Source organism: Notechis scutatus, chromosome 1 (assembly GCF_049901735.1).
Source record: "Notechis scutatus isolate UNSWTSFEM ecotype Mainland chromosome 1, rNotScu1.2, whole genome shotgun sequence".
NCBI lineage: Eukaryota > Metazoa > Chordata > Lepidosauria > Squamata > Elapidae > Notechis > Notechis scutatus.
In genome coordinates, this window is record NC_142009.1 from 15,561,181 (window position 1) to 15,577,162 (window position 15,982).

At 41.9% G+C, this 15,982-nt stretch overlaps 1 protein-coding gene across 2 annotated transcripts in view; it reads right to left on the reverse strand.

Moving 5' to 3' along the window:
• Nucleotides 1-15,982, reverse strand: part of GALNT17 (polypeptide N-acetylgalactosaminyltransferase 17) — a 339,139-nt gene that overhangs the window by 196,632 nt on the left and 126,525 nt on the right. For both annotated transcript variants that reach the window (XM_087957552.1, XM_087957547.1), the window contains exon 2: nt 7,661-7,844. In XM_087957552.1, coding sequence (XP_087813678.1) covers nt 7,661-7,844 — 184 coding nt within the window. The remainder of the gene's footprint in view (nt 1-7,660; nt 7,845-15,982) is intronic.

The following is a 15,982-nucleotide window of genomic DNA, read 5'->3' on the forward strand; positions in this document are numbered from 1 at the left end:
GAACAACATTCCTATTCAAACCCCACCATTTTGATTTTCACATGCATCATAAAAATCATGATGTTGCCGCCTCCATCTTGCCTGGTTTGATGCTCCCCCTTTGTGTTATCAGGTACAAAGAATCAGAGCTATCCATTACATTACAGCACAGATGGTCCAACTCCAACCCCTCTTGAATTCTGTTGACTGAACCTTGGGTGCTTGGCAACCAGGCCACATTTACAATTGTCAGAAGAAATATCCATCTGGTTCAGTTTCAAGCCGGGAGAAAGACACTGGAAACTTGGAGGCTGATTTGAAAGAGGGTTTAATGATAAAGTAAGCAAGTTCTCTGGTGCAGCTGAACACATGGAGTTGAAAGTGAGGGTATTTATACCTTCTCTTGGGCTTTGAACTTGAGCTTCCTGTTCCTGTGCCAAAACATGTATTCTATTGGCTATTGTCAGACTCCCATGAAGCCATGTACAAATCCTAGGAGTTTGTCTGAGCCAAGCTTGGTTGAAGCTTGGCTGATGCAATGTCCTTAGGAGCTTGTGCAATGTAGTGAGCTCTGCTGCTAGTGGATTAATCCTATTATGTCCTGGAGAGTCATGTCTTAATCTCTTCACTCTGGAGCTCAAAGTTTTTTGTTTTGTAGATAGGCTAGCCCAATCTTTCTCAATGGTCATAAAATTCTGCTGGGGGAGGGAGATTGAGTCTGCTTTCTGTCTTTCAAGAAAAAATGTTTCTCCGTTCCTCCTTTAGGGAAATATAATATTCTGCCTTTTTAAATATTTCTCAAAATATTTCATTCTTCTAGGAGAGGGGGTCTTCCACCACAGTTGTTTGCAGCATCCCACAGTTATGTGACTGTGTTTTACCACTGTTTTGCCAAAAAACACAGCAGTTACTTCTAGTAAACGACACCCATAATGAGCCATTGGTTCACTTAACAATTGTGTTGTTCCTTTAACTGCCCCCATAAAAAAGATAGTAAAATTGGGTCGGCCATATGATCTTACAACCATCACAACTTGCAGCATAATGGTCAAGTTCCACTATGGTCATAAGCAGTGGTAGGATTCAATTTTTTTTTACTACCGGTTCTGTGGGCGTGTCTTGGTGGCCGTGGCAGGGGAAGGATACTGTAAAATCTCCAGTCAGAGATGGTATTTGCCGGTTCTCCAAACTACTCAAAATTTCTGCTACCAGTTCTCTAGAACTGGTCAGAACCTGCTGAATACCACCTCTGGTTGTAAGTCAAGGATTGCCCATATTTATTTGGCCTATATGCTGAGTGTACACTGAGGAGAGCCTGGGTTGGAAGAAATTGAACATGTTTTTTTTAAATGATGGAGGAACAAAAACATCAATATTCCATGTTATGTTTCAGCTATTTTGGTAGCTGAAAATACAAACGATCTGCAAACTCCAATAATGAAAGTCAAGGAACACAGCAAAAAGTGTGACTATGATTAAATATAAGGAACACCAAATTTATAACAACAGGGACAGCAACTAGAACTCATAATGAAGATCTTGAAATGATGAATAGGTTTTGCTTTGGGAGGAATCCGCTATCATCATTAAAGGAACCTGCAGGGAAGAAATAGGCTGCAGACTAGTACTTCAGTTGTGAAGGCCTTGAAAGATATTCAGATGCCATGACAGATATATGTATACTTCTTGAGATGACAAAAGATAGGTAAGGCAATAAATGAATGGGTCGTAAAGCAATCAATCCAGTGTTCTTATTCAAGGCTCAAATGACCAGGCTCAAATGATCATATTTTGGAATCATGATGTAAAACCCCAGGATTTCTTGAGAGGTAACTAATGCTAGGAAAGTTGAAACATAGAATAATAGAATTGGAAGGGAGCTTGGAGGTCTTCTAGTCCAACGCCCTGCTTGAGCATAAGACCCTATACCAAGGGTCTTCAAACTTGGCAAGTTTAAGACTTGTAGACTTCAACTCCCAGAATTCCTGAGCTAACATGACTGGAGGAGGAATTCTGGGAGCTGAAGTCCACAAGTCTTAAAGCTGTCAAGTTTGAAGACCCCTGCCCTTACAGTTTCAGACAAATGGCCATGGAGTCTCTTTTTAAAAGCCTTCAATGATAAAGGATCCAGAACTTCTGAAGGCAAGCCATCCTACTGGTTGATTGTTCTCACTGTCAGGAAATTTCTCCATCGTTCTAGTTTGCTTCTCTCTTTGGTTAGTTTCCATCCATTGATTCTCATCTTGCCTTTTGGTGCTTTGGAAAATAGTTTGAGCCCCCTCCCTCATTTTTGTAGGAGCCCCTCAAATATTAGAAGACTACTATCATGTCTCCCCCAGTTCTTCTTTTCAGTAGACTAGACACATCTTGTAACTGTTCTTCATACGTTTTAGCCTCCAGCTCCCTAATCATTCTTGTAGCTCTTCTCTGCACTTTTTCCAGAATTTTAACACCTTTTTTATAGTGTGATGGCCAGAACTGGATGTAGTATTCAAAGTGCACTAAGGCTTTGTGAAGCAGCACTAGAACTTCATGTGATCTTGATCCTATCCAGGGGTGAGCTTCAAAAATTTTAGAAATGGGTTCTCTGCCTGGTTTCTGGGTGGGCGTGGCCATGGTGGGTGTGGCCTAGTTGGCCTTCTGAACCACGGCAGAGGTGAGGGCGTTTTTGCCCCCCCTGGGCTCCAGAGGCTTTCCTTGAGCTTCTGGGAGGGTGAAAATGCCCCCCCGGGCTCCGGAGGTTCTCTGGAAGCTGGAAATGGGCCTATTTCCAGGTCAGAAATGGCCTTAGAAACTTCCTGAATTTCTGGGAGGCCCCTTTTTCACCCTCCCTGAGCCTCCATGCACGCCTTGCATTTACCTGCATCCAAAACTGGCTGCGCGGGGACTCCTGGGAGGGGAGGGGAGGGGGGGTAGGTGGGCCAGCCAGCAGTGGGATTTGGGGGTTCTCTGAACTATGCAGAATCTTAGCTAGAGGTTCTCCCAAACCCCTATGGACCCCCAACAGCCCAGCCCATCCTTCCACCTCTGATTCTATACCTCTATTAATGCAGCCTAGGATTGCACTGGCTTTTTTTTTTTTTTGGCTACTGCCACGCACTGCTGGCTCATATTTATGTTAGAATGAAAGAGAAGAACCAAGAGCAAGAGAGATGGACCCAAATGCAGCCACAATGGCTGCACCGTTGGGGAACCTTAAGGGGCCACTTTGGAGACACATCATCCTAGAGAAAGTCTATCTAGTCACCAAGGATCTACACTGACCTTTTGGTGCAAAATCAGTACATCCATCAATCAGTCTAGCTTTAATCCTTTGGTTCATATTGTGGACATATCACACTGTGAACATCAGAGACTGAGCAGCATATGTGAACAAAGCAAGAGGGTTTGATTAAGAAAATGAATATCATTTCACATGGGGAAAATATGGAAGGTATGTTGGGTATATTCTCCTCCGTTGTATTTATTTGTAAAAATAATAAAGGCAGAATTCAATTAAATAAACATGTGTTTAGAAGAAAACCCAGATCTAATTCATTTTCTACTTTGTAGTATTTATTTATTAAATTTATATACCACCCATCTTGTTATCAAGCAACTATTTTATAATATCCTTCATATTAGTTTTCTTTATAAAGTTATCTTCCCCACGCAATTCAGTTTCCCTGTAATAAATTGCATGGCTGTACAGCTGCTTGCTTTCCTATTTGAAAACCCATTTTAAACCTATTTCTTTCTCAATGAAGGAAAAGCAATGCATGTCTTCCAACTGTATTGAAATTGCCAATTCAATATATATCAACAGCATAAGAGCAGACTGTGAATTCCACACGGTTGGAGTCCACACACAGGCCTTCGCACGGTGTAGAGATGAGATGCATATCCAAAAGGGATGAAATAAAGTGGAGAGGGAGACTTTGAGACAGATAAATATCACTGCATATCAACAGCAGGCCAATTACACCGACACAGTTGTGTGCCACACTACCCACCCAGAACAATCAAGATTCAAAGACCCATTTACTTCAAACATCTGCCTCCAAAGCAGAACTGCACCTGCTACAGTATAAGCAGGACCTGTGATGAAATGGATTGTTTTTCAAGTTAGATAATTATGTCCTTTCCTAGGAAATTTCACTGTATTCCTTCCCTCCTACAGTTCATGACTCACTTTCCCCATAGTCTGTTCAACATACCGTGATTCCTAATCACACACAATTCTCTGGCGGTTGCTTTGGAGTCTCCAACAGATATTGCTTTCCATATCTATTTTAAAAATTACATTATTATTTTTTTACAAACCTTGAAATTCTTATACACAATCCTTATACACAATTGATGCCATTTCAGATGCATTACCAATGGTACTATTGTTATGAACACTTGAAATAGAAAGAATGAGAACTGCTGTTAACATCAGCACCAATCCAAACAATGAGATGTGTTTGCGCATTAATCTCTTAATCTCACCTTCGAGGAGATGAACTACACATTGAAAAAAGGACCAGAATGACAGCCACTCAAGACTCAGCTTGAATGAGAAGAGAGGTTGTTCGTGTCATTTTAAAACATTGATGAGGTTAGACAAAAGTTCTTCTTTTTTTTCACTTTTGAAGGAAAGAAATTGTGATTCAAGGTCTACGTTGTTAGGTTAAGATGAAATCTATAGATGCCTGGAGCAAAATAGCTCTCTTGATCTATCAGTTACACTAAGATCCACTGGTAAAGCTGTTTGACATCCTTGGATAGGTTGTTGAGGATGGGGCTCTCCAAGGACCTCTCAACCTGATTTTTGGACACCCAGTAGACTCTTTCTTAAGGAGCTTTTGCCCCATTTCACTTTGAGAAAAACTTCTGCATTACCATAAGCCACACCAAGAAACTACTGATGCTCCTTCTGCAACTAATGACCTCTGGGAGCGTCATGCCTTTGTGCCCATCACTACAGATACTAACATGGCTTTTCCAAAAATGCACTAGACCAGGAAGCCACCAAGCAGATTTTACTTTCTTCACTTACTTTACTGATTTGCAATACTTATTATATCCGATTCCTATGCCAGCTGTCAGTTCCCCCTAATTGAGAGCAGAAGAGGGCTCCCTCTTTGAATAGCAATAGCACTTAGACTTATATACCGCTTCACAGTGCTTTAAAGCCATCTCTAAGTGGTTTACAGAATCAGCATAATGCCCCCAAAAATCTAGGTTCTCATTTTACCCACCTTGGAAGAATGGAAGGCTGAGCCTGGTAAGATTTGATCTGCCAAATTGCAGGCAGTTGACAGTCAGGAGAAGTATCCTGCAGTACTGCATTCTAACCACTGTGGAGTAGTGTTTTCAGTAATTAGGAGTTTCTTTGATTACTGTTACTAGTTCTTCGACATAACAAGCAAGTTCTCCATGAGGAACGGGGAGTCTGATAAGAACTAGCTCAAACCTGCTAAAGACAAGGACTGTACATAGAGTTGAACTCTAGTAGCTTGCAAACTCAGTATGCCTCATTATAATGTAAAAGCCATACCTGCTGCATATGAGGATGAGCATCAATAAGATCACACTAAGAGTATTACGGGGTGTTATGGAATGTTACACGATACGTATAATGTTACTGACGCATTCTTTATCACAGATGAGTCAGATGATACTAAACAATAAAAGAGCTCATTCTAAACCCAGTATGTCTGAACTGTATATAAAACAATTCTCTATCTTTCTAAGTTGCTTCCAACATCTTCCAACCTCCAGTTCAAATCCTATTTGGGCAAGGCACGCTGGGCTAAAGGATCTTGCTGACATTTATGGCTAACACCCCCAAGAACCAGGAAAGACATTGAGTTACTTTTGATCAGTTTCCTTTATTGTTCCACACCTTTAGACAGAATCTTGCCAAACCAAAGCAACTATTAGATGTACTCTGACAATTGCTGGGAAGGAGCCCAGCAACTAGATTAAAACACCCTCTTTCTCCAGACCAAACTCTCCATGAATTGCTGCCTCTTTGCTCTCTGGAATTCAGCCCCTCCTGTTTGGGACTATAGACTTCATTCACCACATCAGGAGACTCTGGGCACGTAACAAGAAGATAAATATCCCATATCAAAAACAAAGAAACACAGTGAAACACAGACTGCAAGAAGGTACCAAGGACAGCTAAGGACCATCAGTGCATTCAATCTAACAAGTTTTAATTTATTTTTGAATTCTAAGTAGGGATGTACAGTATGTATTTCTGGGAGGTTAAACGCCTTCCAAGTGGGGAGTGGTGGCTGAAGCTCGGAAGATCTATTGCATAGGGCATACATTATGACCTCACAAGGAGGGAAGATATTCTCTGGATGCCTAGACCAGATGGACAGATTGTCCCTTGGTGGTTCCTGGGCCCAACATTTTGGAATTTTAAACTAAGAGTGAACTGATATTAATGTGTCCCCAAACTCAAGGAGGAGGAGGAGGGAGAGGAAGAAGAGGAGGAGGAGGAGGAGGAGGGAGGAGGAGGAGGAGGAGGAGGAGGAGGAGGAGGAGGAGGAGGAGGAGGAGGAGGAGGAGGAGGAGGAGGAAGAAGAAGAAGAAGAAGAGGAGGAGGAGGAGGAGGAGGAGGGAGGAGGAGAGAGAAGAAGAAGAAGAAGAAGAAGAAGAAGAAGAAGAAGAAGAAGAAGAAGAAGAAGAAGAAGAAGAAGAAGAAGAAGAAGAAGAAGAAGAAGAAGAAGAAGAAGAAGAAGAAGAAGAAGAAGAAGAAGAAGAAGAAGAAGAAGAAGAAGAAGAAGAAGAAGAAGAAGAAGAAGAAGAAGAAGTTTACCTTATATTCTTTTACCTATTCACAATCAATATTACAGTTATCATCACCATCACTATATTAGCATGATCACCAGGGGTGGGATCTGACTGGTGTAACTACCAATTCGGTGATTTTACATTTTGCGATATACTGCGCGCGCGTGTATATCGTCATCATCTAACTGCCTGGACAGCTGATCAGCGCTGTGTGCAAGTGCGCAGCAGTTGAAAAAGCCCTTTTTTCCTACTTTTTCAACCGCAGCTGTGTCGTGCAAAGCAGCTACGGTTGAAAACGCAGGAAATAAAGGTCAGGTAAGAGCCCGGGCGGGCGGATGGGTCAAAACAGCAGCAGACATAGAACCGGTTCTATGTATGCTCTCTGTTTGCTGCTTTTCAGAGCAACCAGTTCTACAGAAGTGGACAGAACCGGTAGAAGCCCACCCCTGATGATCACACTTGGTGCACTGATCTTTGCACACTAACTAGAAGATTTGGCATGGGTCCGAGTCTATTATTTGGAAAACACTCAGCAGAAACCTAAGACCAAGTCAAAATGGCATTTCAAACCAATGATTTTGCATGTAGACATCATTTCAGAGGGGAAAAAAATAGATAAAAAGAAGATGGCACCTTTTCACATTGCACATAGCAAACCAATGGGAAGGGCAGTCGGCTCTTCTCTGATATCTCTCTTCAAGTATTTGCTGTTCATCAGAGCTTTGCAGATCACATAAAGTAGCTCTATCACCAAAACCAATTTGCTTTTAAGAGACCTAGATCAGGAGGCAGACAACTCTGTCCTTCAACATGGTCCACCTTATCCCAATACCTGTAACTGGAAACAATTGCCCCACTATACCAAATAGTAGAACTGCTCCTCCTCCCTGGTGGAAAACCTCAGACTTACTTCGTTGGACGATAATCTGGTATGGTGCGGTCCAAGGATATTTTCTCGCTGAGATAGGAATTGTAGCCATATTTTTCATGCGGTCCCTTGGCTTTTTCTTCCTCCTCTGGAGAAAGAGTGGCAGGCAAGCCACCTTTGCCACGACCACCATAGCCTTCAATAAGCCCCAAGGATTTTGACAGACCTAGTAAAAAAAGAAGAAGAGATACACAAGAGTCAGTCTTGAAAGGAGACATTAGAAGCTATGACAGCCATCTTCCCTTGAAACCAGTCAACAGGTGTAGAAAATCACCATCAACGTATCGTGGCTGTATTGCTAACGTATCCAAAAAGGAAGGAAAGGGATACTAGTCTATCCATCTTTTAAAGGAACAAATAGAATATCGAAAATAGAATAATATTGGAAGGAACCATGAAGGTCTTCTAATCCAGGGCTCACCAACCTTTGGGACCTCAGGGACCACCAAACTCATAATTTTAAATCCCCGGGACCACTAATATGAATTTTGACTGACGGTGGCTTGCTGACATTGGTGGGGGACAGAGAGAGAGAGAGAGAGATAAATCTGATCTAACCTCTCTCTCTCTCTCCCTCTCCTTCTCCCTCTCTCTCTCTCACACACAAACACCCACAAGCACACAGAGGCAGGGGTGGGGTTCAAATTTCTTAACAACCAGTTCTGTGGGCATGGCCTAATTTGTGGGTGTGGCTTGGTAGTCATGTCACTGCTGGGCATGGCTTGTATGTAAATATTATAAATATTTATGTAAATATTATTTTTTTTATGAAAAAAGAGCAACTTTTACCCCAAAGCAGGCAAAGCAGGCCGTCAGATTAAGTTGCTCACAGAATCACAGATTCATTCAGAGATTTATCTTTCTGCCATCGGCTACCTGCACTGAATAATAGAAGTTTCAGTCCTAAGGAAGGTTCGGCTCTGTTTAAAAGCAGAGCCGAAGATCTAAAGATTAGCTAGATTAGCTAGAAAGCAAGAAATGCAATGATTTCCTGCTTTCTAGTTAATCTAAATCTTCCCACACAGCAGAACAGCTGATGGTTGGGGGAAAAAAGGAAAAATAGCAACTTAGCAGGCAAGTTTGCCAGGTAAGGAGTGAGCGGTGCAGCTTTGTGTTCCCACGCAGCCTGGATTAATTGCTTTGGGGGTTGTTCTGGGGGTGACATTTCTCTGCGGACCACCAAAACTGCACCCACCGGTTGGCGACCACTGTTCTAATCCACCACCACCCGCTCAAACATGAGATCCTATACCCATGATGGCGAACCTATGACACGGGTGGCACAGGTGGCACACAGAGCCCTCTCTGTGGGCACATGAACCGTTGCCCCAGCTCAGCTCCAACATGCATGCGTGCACTCCTCCTGCCAGCCAGCTGATTTTTGGGTCTCTGCTGCACATGTGCGGGGGGCAGGGTGCATGCGGGAGACGCATGTGCCTGTGTAGGGGCAGAGGGAGTGCGGGGGGGTCACTTGTGCATGTGTGGGGGGCAGAGGGAGTGCAGGGGAGTGTGGTGTAATCCCCCCGTTGCCTGTTTTTGCTCCCAGGAGGCTGCAGGGAGGCCTACAAGGCCCAAAACAGGACACAGGGAGATTGTGTGCACATGAATGGGGGAGGGGTGGGCGAGCACAGGGGGTCGCATGCGCATTCACGGGGGGCAGGGTGAGTGGAGTTGCATGCACATTGCACTATGGGTGCGGGCATTATGCGTGCGCACTTTCAGCATGCGACAACAAAAAGGTTAGCCATCACTGTTCTATACCTTTCCAGATAAATGGCTGTCCATTTGGAAATTTCTTCTTAGTTCTAGGCTGGATCTCTCTTCAATGAACTTCCACCTGTTACTTCATGTCTTGCCTTCAGATGCTGACCAGTTATGTATGGTCTTTATTTCTGAGCTCTAGTCCCCCTGACCGTATCAATTTTACATAGTGTTTCCTATTGCCACGGAAAAGATTCTCTACAAACAACCACAGGGAGAGGAAAGCCTCCCTTAGCTTTGCTTCTAAGATAAGTTTACTTGGAAATTGTAAGAACTGAACAAGGGACTTTCATCTATGCATTATTAAACTATATTCCTGCACAGTGATATTCAGGGGACGTTGAAAGTCTAAGGCTAACATGACATCTCAAGATGGCAGAGTGGAAAGGATTTGTTATATGAATCATTAATAAGCCTAATTCCTTCGTTTGATCTTGTGTCTGAGTCACAGGTAAGCCGAATTTTATTTAGCCTCTGAATCATAGCCAGTTAAATTTCCCATTACCTCCTACCATTTGAATCATAGTAAGACAAATTCCATCTTGACCGACTTCCAAATAAGTCAAATTCCCACCTAAACTCTCCATCATTAGCAGGCCAAATTCCCCATTCCCGTCTAGCTTCTCAATCATGAACCTGCCAGCTCCTGCTCCCTGGCCAACGGTGGGCCGATTGACTTTTTATTCTTAAAAAATGTAGGTAGCTGCCAAGTAAATATCCATTTTCTCAATCTGAACTGTGAATAAGCTAAATTGAATGCCGATTTAAAGGCCAATTTTGGCCTCCATTAAAGCACACGTGCACATTCAGGTGCAGTGCTATTCTCAGGCCTTCTGGAAATAAAACGAATTTTCCTTTCACCTCTTAAAAGCCAAGCCGCAAGAGTGAATATCCCCCATCCAGAAGAGAGAGAGAGAGAGAGAGAGAAAATTCTTAACCCAAGCATGTCAGGAAAAGAGAGACAAAGTAATATTTTATGGCATGCTTCACTGTGCATTATAGAGAGCTTGTAGCACCTGACGTTTTTACATTTATTTTTAGGAGAGATTCACACCTCTCTCATTGTCAGGCGCTACTGAGCTCTTTGATGGATGATTTTTATTCCTAGCTGTGATATTTATTTTCCCACCTTTATGGTTCAAGAGATTCAGGCCCCCCTAGGCAGGTCTTTTGTGTGATGCTTTATTTGAGTAGACGGTGACCAAGAAACAAAAGAGCTTGACAAACAAAACAACTTAATTTGATGAGCCCTCGGTTCCATGTTCCAAAAACCCAGTTTCCAAAGCTTCTCTTCTCCATCTAGATATGGATTGGAAACCATTCTACCATCATCCAGGGAGACAGGTGAGATGTCCTAAGAATGCTCACACAGAAAAAAACAAGGGAGCTTCTAAAATAAAAGAGAAGTTGGAGAGATGGAGTTTTAACAGATGGAGAGAAATATTATTTAATAATTTAGTTGTGCATATCACAGGTTCTGCTAAAAGAAGTCAAGAGTTCAGTGTCCTGGAGGAACCAAACAAAGAAAAGATTCCAATAAAGGACAATATCTGTACCCAGGGGTGGGATTCAAATTTTTTAACAACTGGTTCTGTGGGCGTGGCTTAGGTGGTGGGCGTGGCTTGGTGGTCATGTGACTGGCTGGGCGTGGCTAACTCAATATCACTCACATCGAGGCACCCATCTCCTCACCTCGCCTCTCAGGACTGTGGGGATGCTGGAACAGTCATAAGTGTGAAAAAATGGTCATAGGTCACTTTTTTCAGTGCCATTGTAACTTTGAATGGTCACTCCACACAAGCAAAGTACCAGCAAAGGAGGGGAAAAAAACTCCAGAGAAGTTCCTGAGACAGGAAGTCTAGTCCTGCCAAGAATGTAATAAGGGTTAACAGAGAGGCAGTTTCTGTAAGCAACACCAGAATGTTTCCTTCCTGTTTTCCTTACAGGATTAGGCCAGTAATTTCTTCTAACAACCGGTTCTCTTAACTGCTTAGAATATTAACAACCGGTTCTAGTGAATAGGTGCGAACCTGTAGAATCCCACCCCATCTGTACATTCAGGGTTGAAAGGAGGGGGTCCTTAGTGCTCTCTGAGCTGGCTTGTTTTCTTGCAGACATTTCATTACTCTTAATTAGGTAACTTCATCAATGCTAGTAAGGAGTGAGGTTTGCTCTCAGTTTATATTCCAGTGTCTTGCCTTTCTGTGTGGGTGGGTGAGGGTCTTAGAGATTCTTTGGTTGGGCTCTTTACTGATGGCTCTTTGGCAGTTTCTTGATTGCTTGATTGTTGGTCTGAAGTTAATCTTGGACTTAATCTATGCTGATCTGGGTGCTGATTACTGGTGGAGAGACGCTGGAGGCTTTTTCTCTTTGGGGCAGGTTGATTATCTCCTTTGCATGGTCTATGGATGTTGTTAATGTCTATGGGTCTGTGGATGGCTGATTTGTCAGAGTGCCAGGCTTCTACAAATTCTCTGGCATTTTTGGACTTGTCCTAGTCTAGGATTGTCACATTTTCCCAATTGAAACTATGGTTAAATCTGTCTGTATGTTGTGAAATTAAAGAATTGGCATCATGTCCTCTGACAGCCAGTTGGTGTTCATGAATGCATTCTGCCAGTCTTCTGCCTGTTTGTCCTACTTAGAAAAGATTTAGGAGCTGAGCATGGTCGATTGTAGAAAGTAAAGTCTACCTAATTACACATCCACAATTCCTTAGGACAGCGGTCCCCAGCCCGGCACGGGAGAGGGGCGTGTGAGTGGCAGACACATGTACATACACAGAGCTCTCTTTGCACAGGAAGCTCACACTGAAGCTCCGCTCACATGAGCGGAGAGCATTTGAGCCGAGGCTACTTGTGCTTGCGTGCAAAGCTCCATTTATGCAAATTGGAGCTTTATGTGTGAGCGCAAGCACCCTCTGCTCATCTGAGTGGAGCTTCACGTGTGAGCACAAGCAGCCTCCACTCACAGATGTGGAGCTTTGTGCATGTGTCCGCACTTGTCTGCCGCTCATGCAAATGGAGCTTCATGCTTATGTGCTTGCCTGTTTCTCCTGTGGACCAGCAGGAACAGCCCAGGTAGTGGGACACTGCCTGGGGGTTGAGGACACCTGCCTTAGGAGACATTATCTCTCTTTTTTTTCCTAATAGCAATAGTACTAACAATAGCACTTAGACTTATACACTGCTTTACAGTGCTTTAAAACCCTCTCTAAGCAGTTTACAGAGTCAGCCTATTGCCCCCAACAATCTGGGTCCTCATTTTACTGACCTTGGAAGGATGGAAGGCTCAGTCAACCTTGAGGATCAGGATCGAACTGCCAAACTGCCAGTAGTCAGCAGAAGTAGTCTGCAGTACTGCATTCTAACCACTGCGCCACCATAATGCAAGAGCACTTGGACTTATGTACCACTTCACAGTGCTTTACAGCCCTCTCTAAGCGGTTTACAGAGTCAGCCTCTTGCCCCCAACAATCTGGGTCCTCATTTTACTGACCTTGGAAGGATGGAAGGCTGAGTCAACCTTGAGCTGGTCAGGATCGAACTCCTGGCAGTAGGCAGAGTTAGCCTCCTGCAATACTGCAATACTGCACCGTGCCACCACAGCTCTCTGATTCTAGCCAGAAGGGTACTTACATTTGGGAAGATCATAACTGGGAAGGGAAAAGATAAATCCCGATTGTGTGTCCATTGAGAGTTTGAAAATATCCCTTCAATCACCTGAATTCAGGAAAGTAACTGCAACTTGGCTGCAGGCACAATATTTAAGACAATGTATAGTTTGTTTATATGAGAACCCTGGGAGATTTGATTTGGATTCCATCCCATCTTTTTTTTTTTTACCACAATAATCCGTCAGATATTTGTAGAAGTCCTCAAAAAAAGACCGTTTCTAGTCCTCTGGCCCTTTTATGTTTTTAGCAACCGATCTTCTCACTAATATAGCAGGAGACATATATTTCAAATGAAACAAACAAAATGTTAAAAACTTACAATATCTATCTAGATCCTTACCAAGCACATCTAAATTATATTGAAGTAAATGAAATATCTTTACAATCCCCAGGGCATGTCACAACTTTTGAGCTAATGTTTGGAAATTGAAAGTTGAAAAATTTGACACATCCTAAAATAAAACTGATAAGCTGTTACCTCTGAATGTTAATATTGTTGGCCATCACTGTATGTCAGGCAGTAAATTCTATAGTTCAAAATCATTAAGTCATCCTCCTCCTCTTCATGTCTTTTATTTCTCACCTGACATCTTCTTTAGATGACCCCAGTTCTTCTATTATAAAAAGCAGTGTTACCAAAATGGACTTTAGCACAAGTAGCATCTTGCTGCTTGAGTTCCCTAGCAACTGATGTTCAAAGGTATTTTACTTTGATTATTAGAGGAAATATTACTGCCATCTTAGCTAGCAATCATTTATACTCCACCTACGCCTTCTTTAGTGCAATATTCTGCATAAAGTTTGTACAAATATGGGCACATAAAGTGGGAAAGTGCACAAACAATAGTATATTCATACAAAAATAATAAGAATAATGTAACTGGAGTTCTGGGTTGAGCCCTCCTTGCTGACAGACTGTAGATCGCGACTCTCCATGGCTATGGTCTGTGCTCTTTCATTGGAGAGCCCCGATCATCGCGATTAGGGGCTGAAGCTGCCTTGGAGGGGCAGTGAAGTAAGGGGAAGCCACAAGCCAGGTTGAGGGGAGCCACATCTCCCCTCCTGGGCTTGGTCTCCCCCCCCCCCAAAGATGACTGCAGCGGTGGTCTAAAATGGCCACCCAGAAGAGGAGGACTCAGCTGGACTAAGATTTGTGCAGGAGGGAAGAAAGAGGTGGATAACATCTGAACTGGGACAACTGGGCAACACAACTAAACAAAAGTACCCCAGGATTAAGGTAACATTGAATTTTTAAGAAAAGAAAAGTGAGTGGCGAAATTACAAAGGGACAGGGGGAAAAAAAGAAAATATTTTTGACAGTTAAGCGGGGCTTCGAACCGGGAAAGGAAGAAGCTGGAACTAAAGATTTAACTAAATTGGACTAAAATATTTTGGCAATAAACAGGCATAAAACAAAGTGGACTTAAGATTGTCAAAAATAATAATAATAAAATTTACAAATTGGAGACTGGATTGTGCTGGAATATTGAGGTTTGAAAAACCATAAATAAAAAAATAGGGGAAAAAGGTGAAGACTTTGTATAATGGGGAGTGCCACCTTCTGACAAAAACTTGAGCTCAAACAAAAGGGAAAGCATCCTGTTTTTGAATGAACTTGTGTTGATATAATGTTAAAGAAATATTGAAACAAAGTAAGAATCTTAGAAAGTGAAAGTTGAACCAGAATAAAGGAAAAAGCAAGGAAAGACTGACTGTGGGATTGATTGATGTTTTTGGTATAGAGCCTGCGCTGGAATAATTGAGAACTTTAGAAAATTGAAAGAAGAAAGAAGGAAAGTAAAATTGTTTTTTGTGGACTTCAACTATCATAAAATATAAGAGTGTGTAATGATGATATCTCTTTGGGAATTAAAAATGGAACTTAAAAATATGAGAGAATTATTACAGGAAAGAGGCGAATCATTTTGTTCTGTGTTAGAAAAAATGGAAATGGCGATTGAAGAACAAGAAGAAAGAGCTTCAGAGGAGGAGGAGTCGACTCAAGGAGAAGACATTTTAAATAGACAATCAACACAAAGAACACTACAAAGAAATGGGGAAAGAAGGAAAGCTAAAAAGTTGAGATTTAAGAAGGCAATCAAAAAGGGGAATACCTGTGAAGTCGGGAAAGGCAGAAAGATCCAGCAGAAAAGGGGAAAGGAAGATATCAAGAAAGAGAGGGATATACATTGGAATGAGAAAAGATATGGGGAAAAGAGGGGGAAGAGAAGCAGTAAGAAACAGGTGCATGAAATAAAGAAATACGGAAATAGTAAAATGTTGAAAAGAAATTGGTTTTTCAGAGATAATGGTTGATGAATTAAAAAGGGGATTCTGCAGGGTGACAAGGGGTAACAAGAATATATCTGCAACTAAAAATATTTAGAAAACAGGGTAATATATATTATTAAAGGAGGGATAGATACTGATAACTTATTAAAAATTAAGGGGGGAAAATATGTTGCGGAATCCAGATGAAAAGATGTAACGATTATTATTGTAACTTCTTAAAAATAATGGTTTATTGGGAATCAAGATAAGGGAATAAAGGTATATTTTAACCACTGAGGTGTCACACTCAAAGCAGTAAAAGGGGGAAAACCTATACTTGTCTTTTTTTTTTCTTTAGTGTTAAAACTTGTATTAATCTAGAATTTATAAAAAGAATGTGTGATGGAAAGGGAATATGACAGACTAAAGAACCACTTAAATTAATAAGTTAACATAGACTATTAAAAGGAAGGAGAGACATTGGCAACCATTATTATTATTATTATGCAAACATATATTGTTTATCTTTATTTTTAAAATAAATATTAAAGGATTATATTTGAAATAATTGAAATGAAACAAAAAGATGTTCCGAT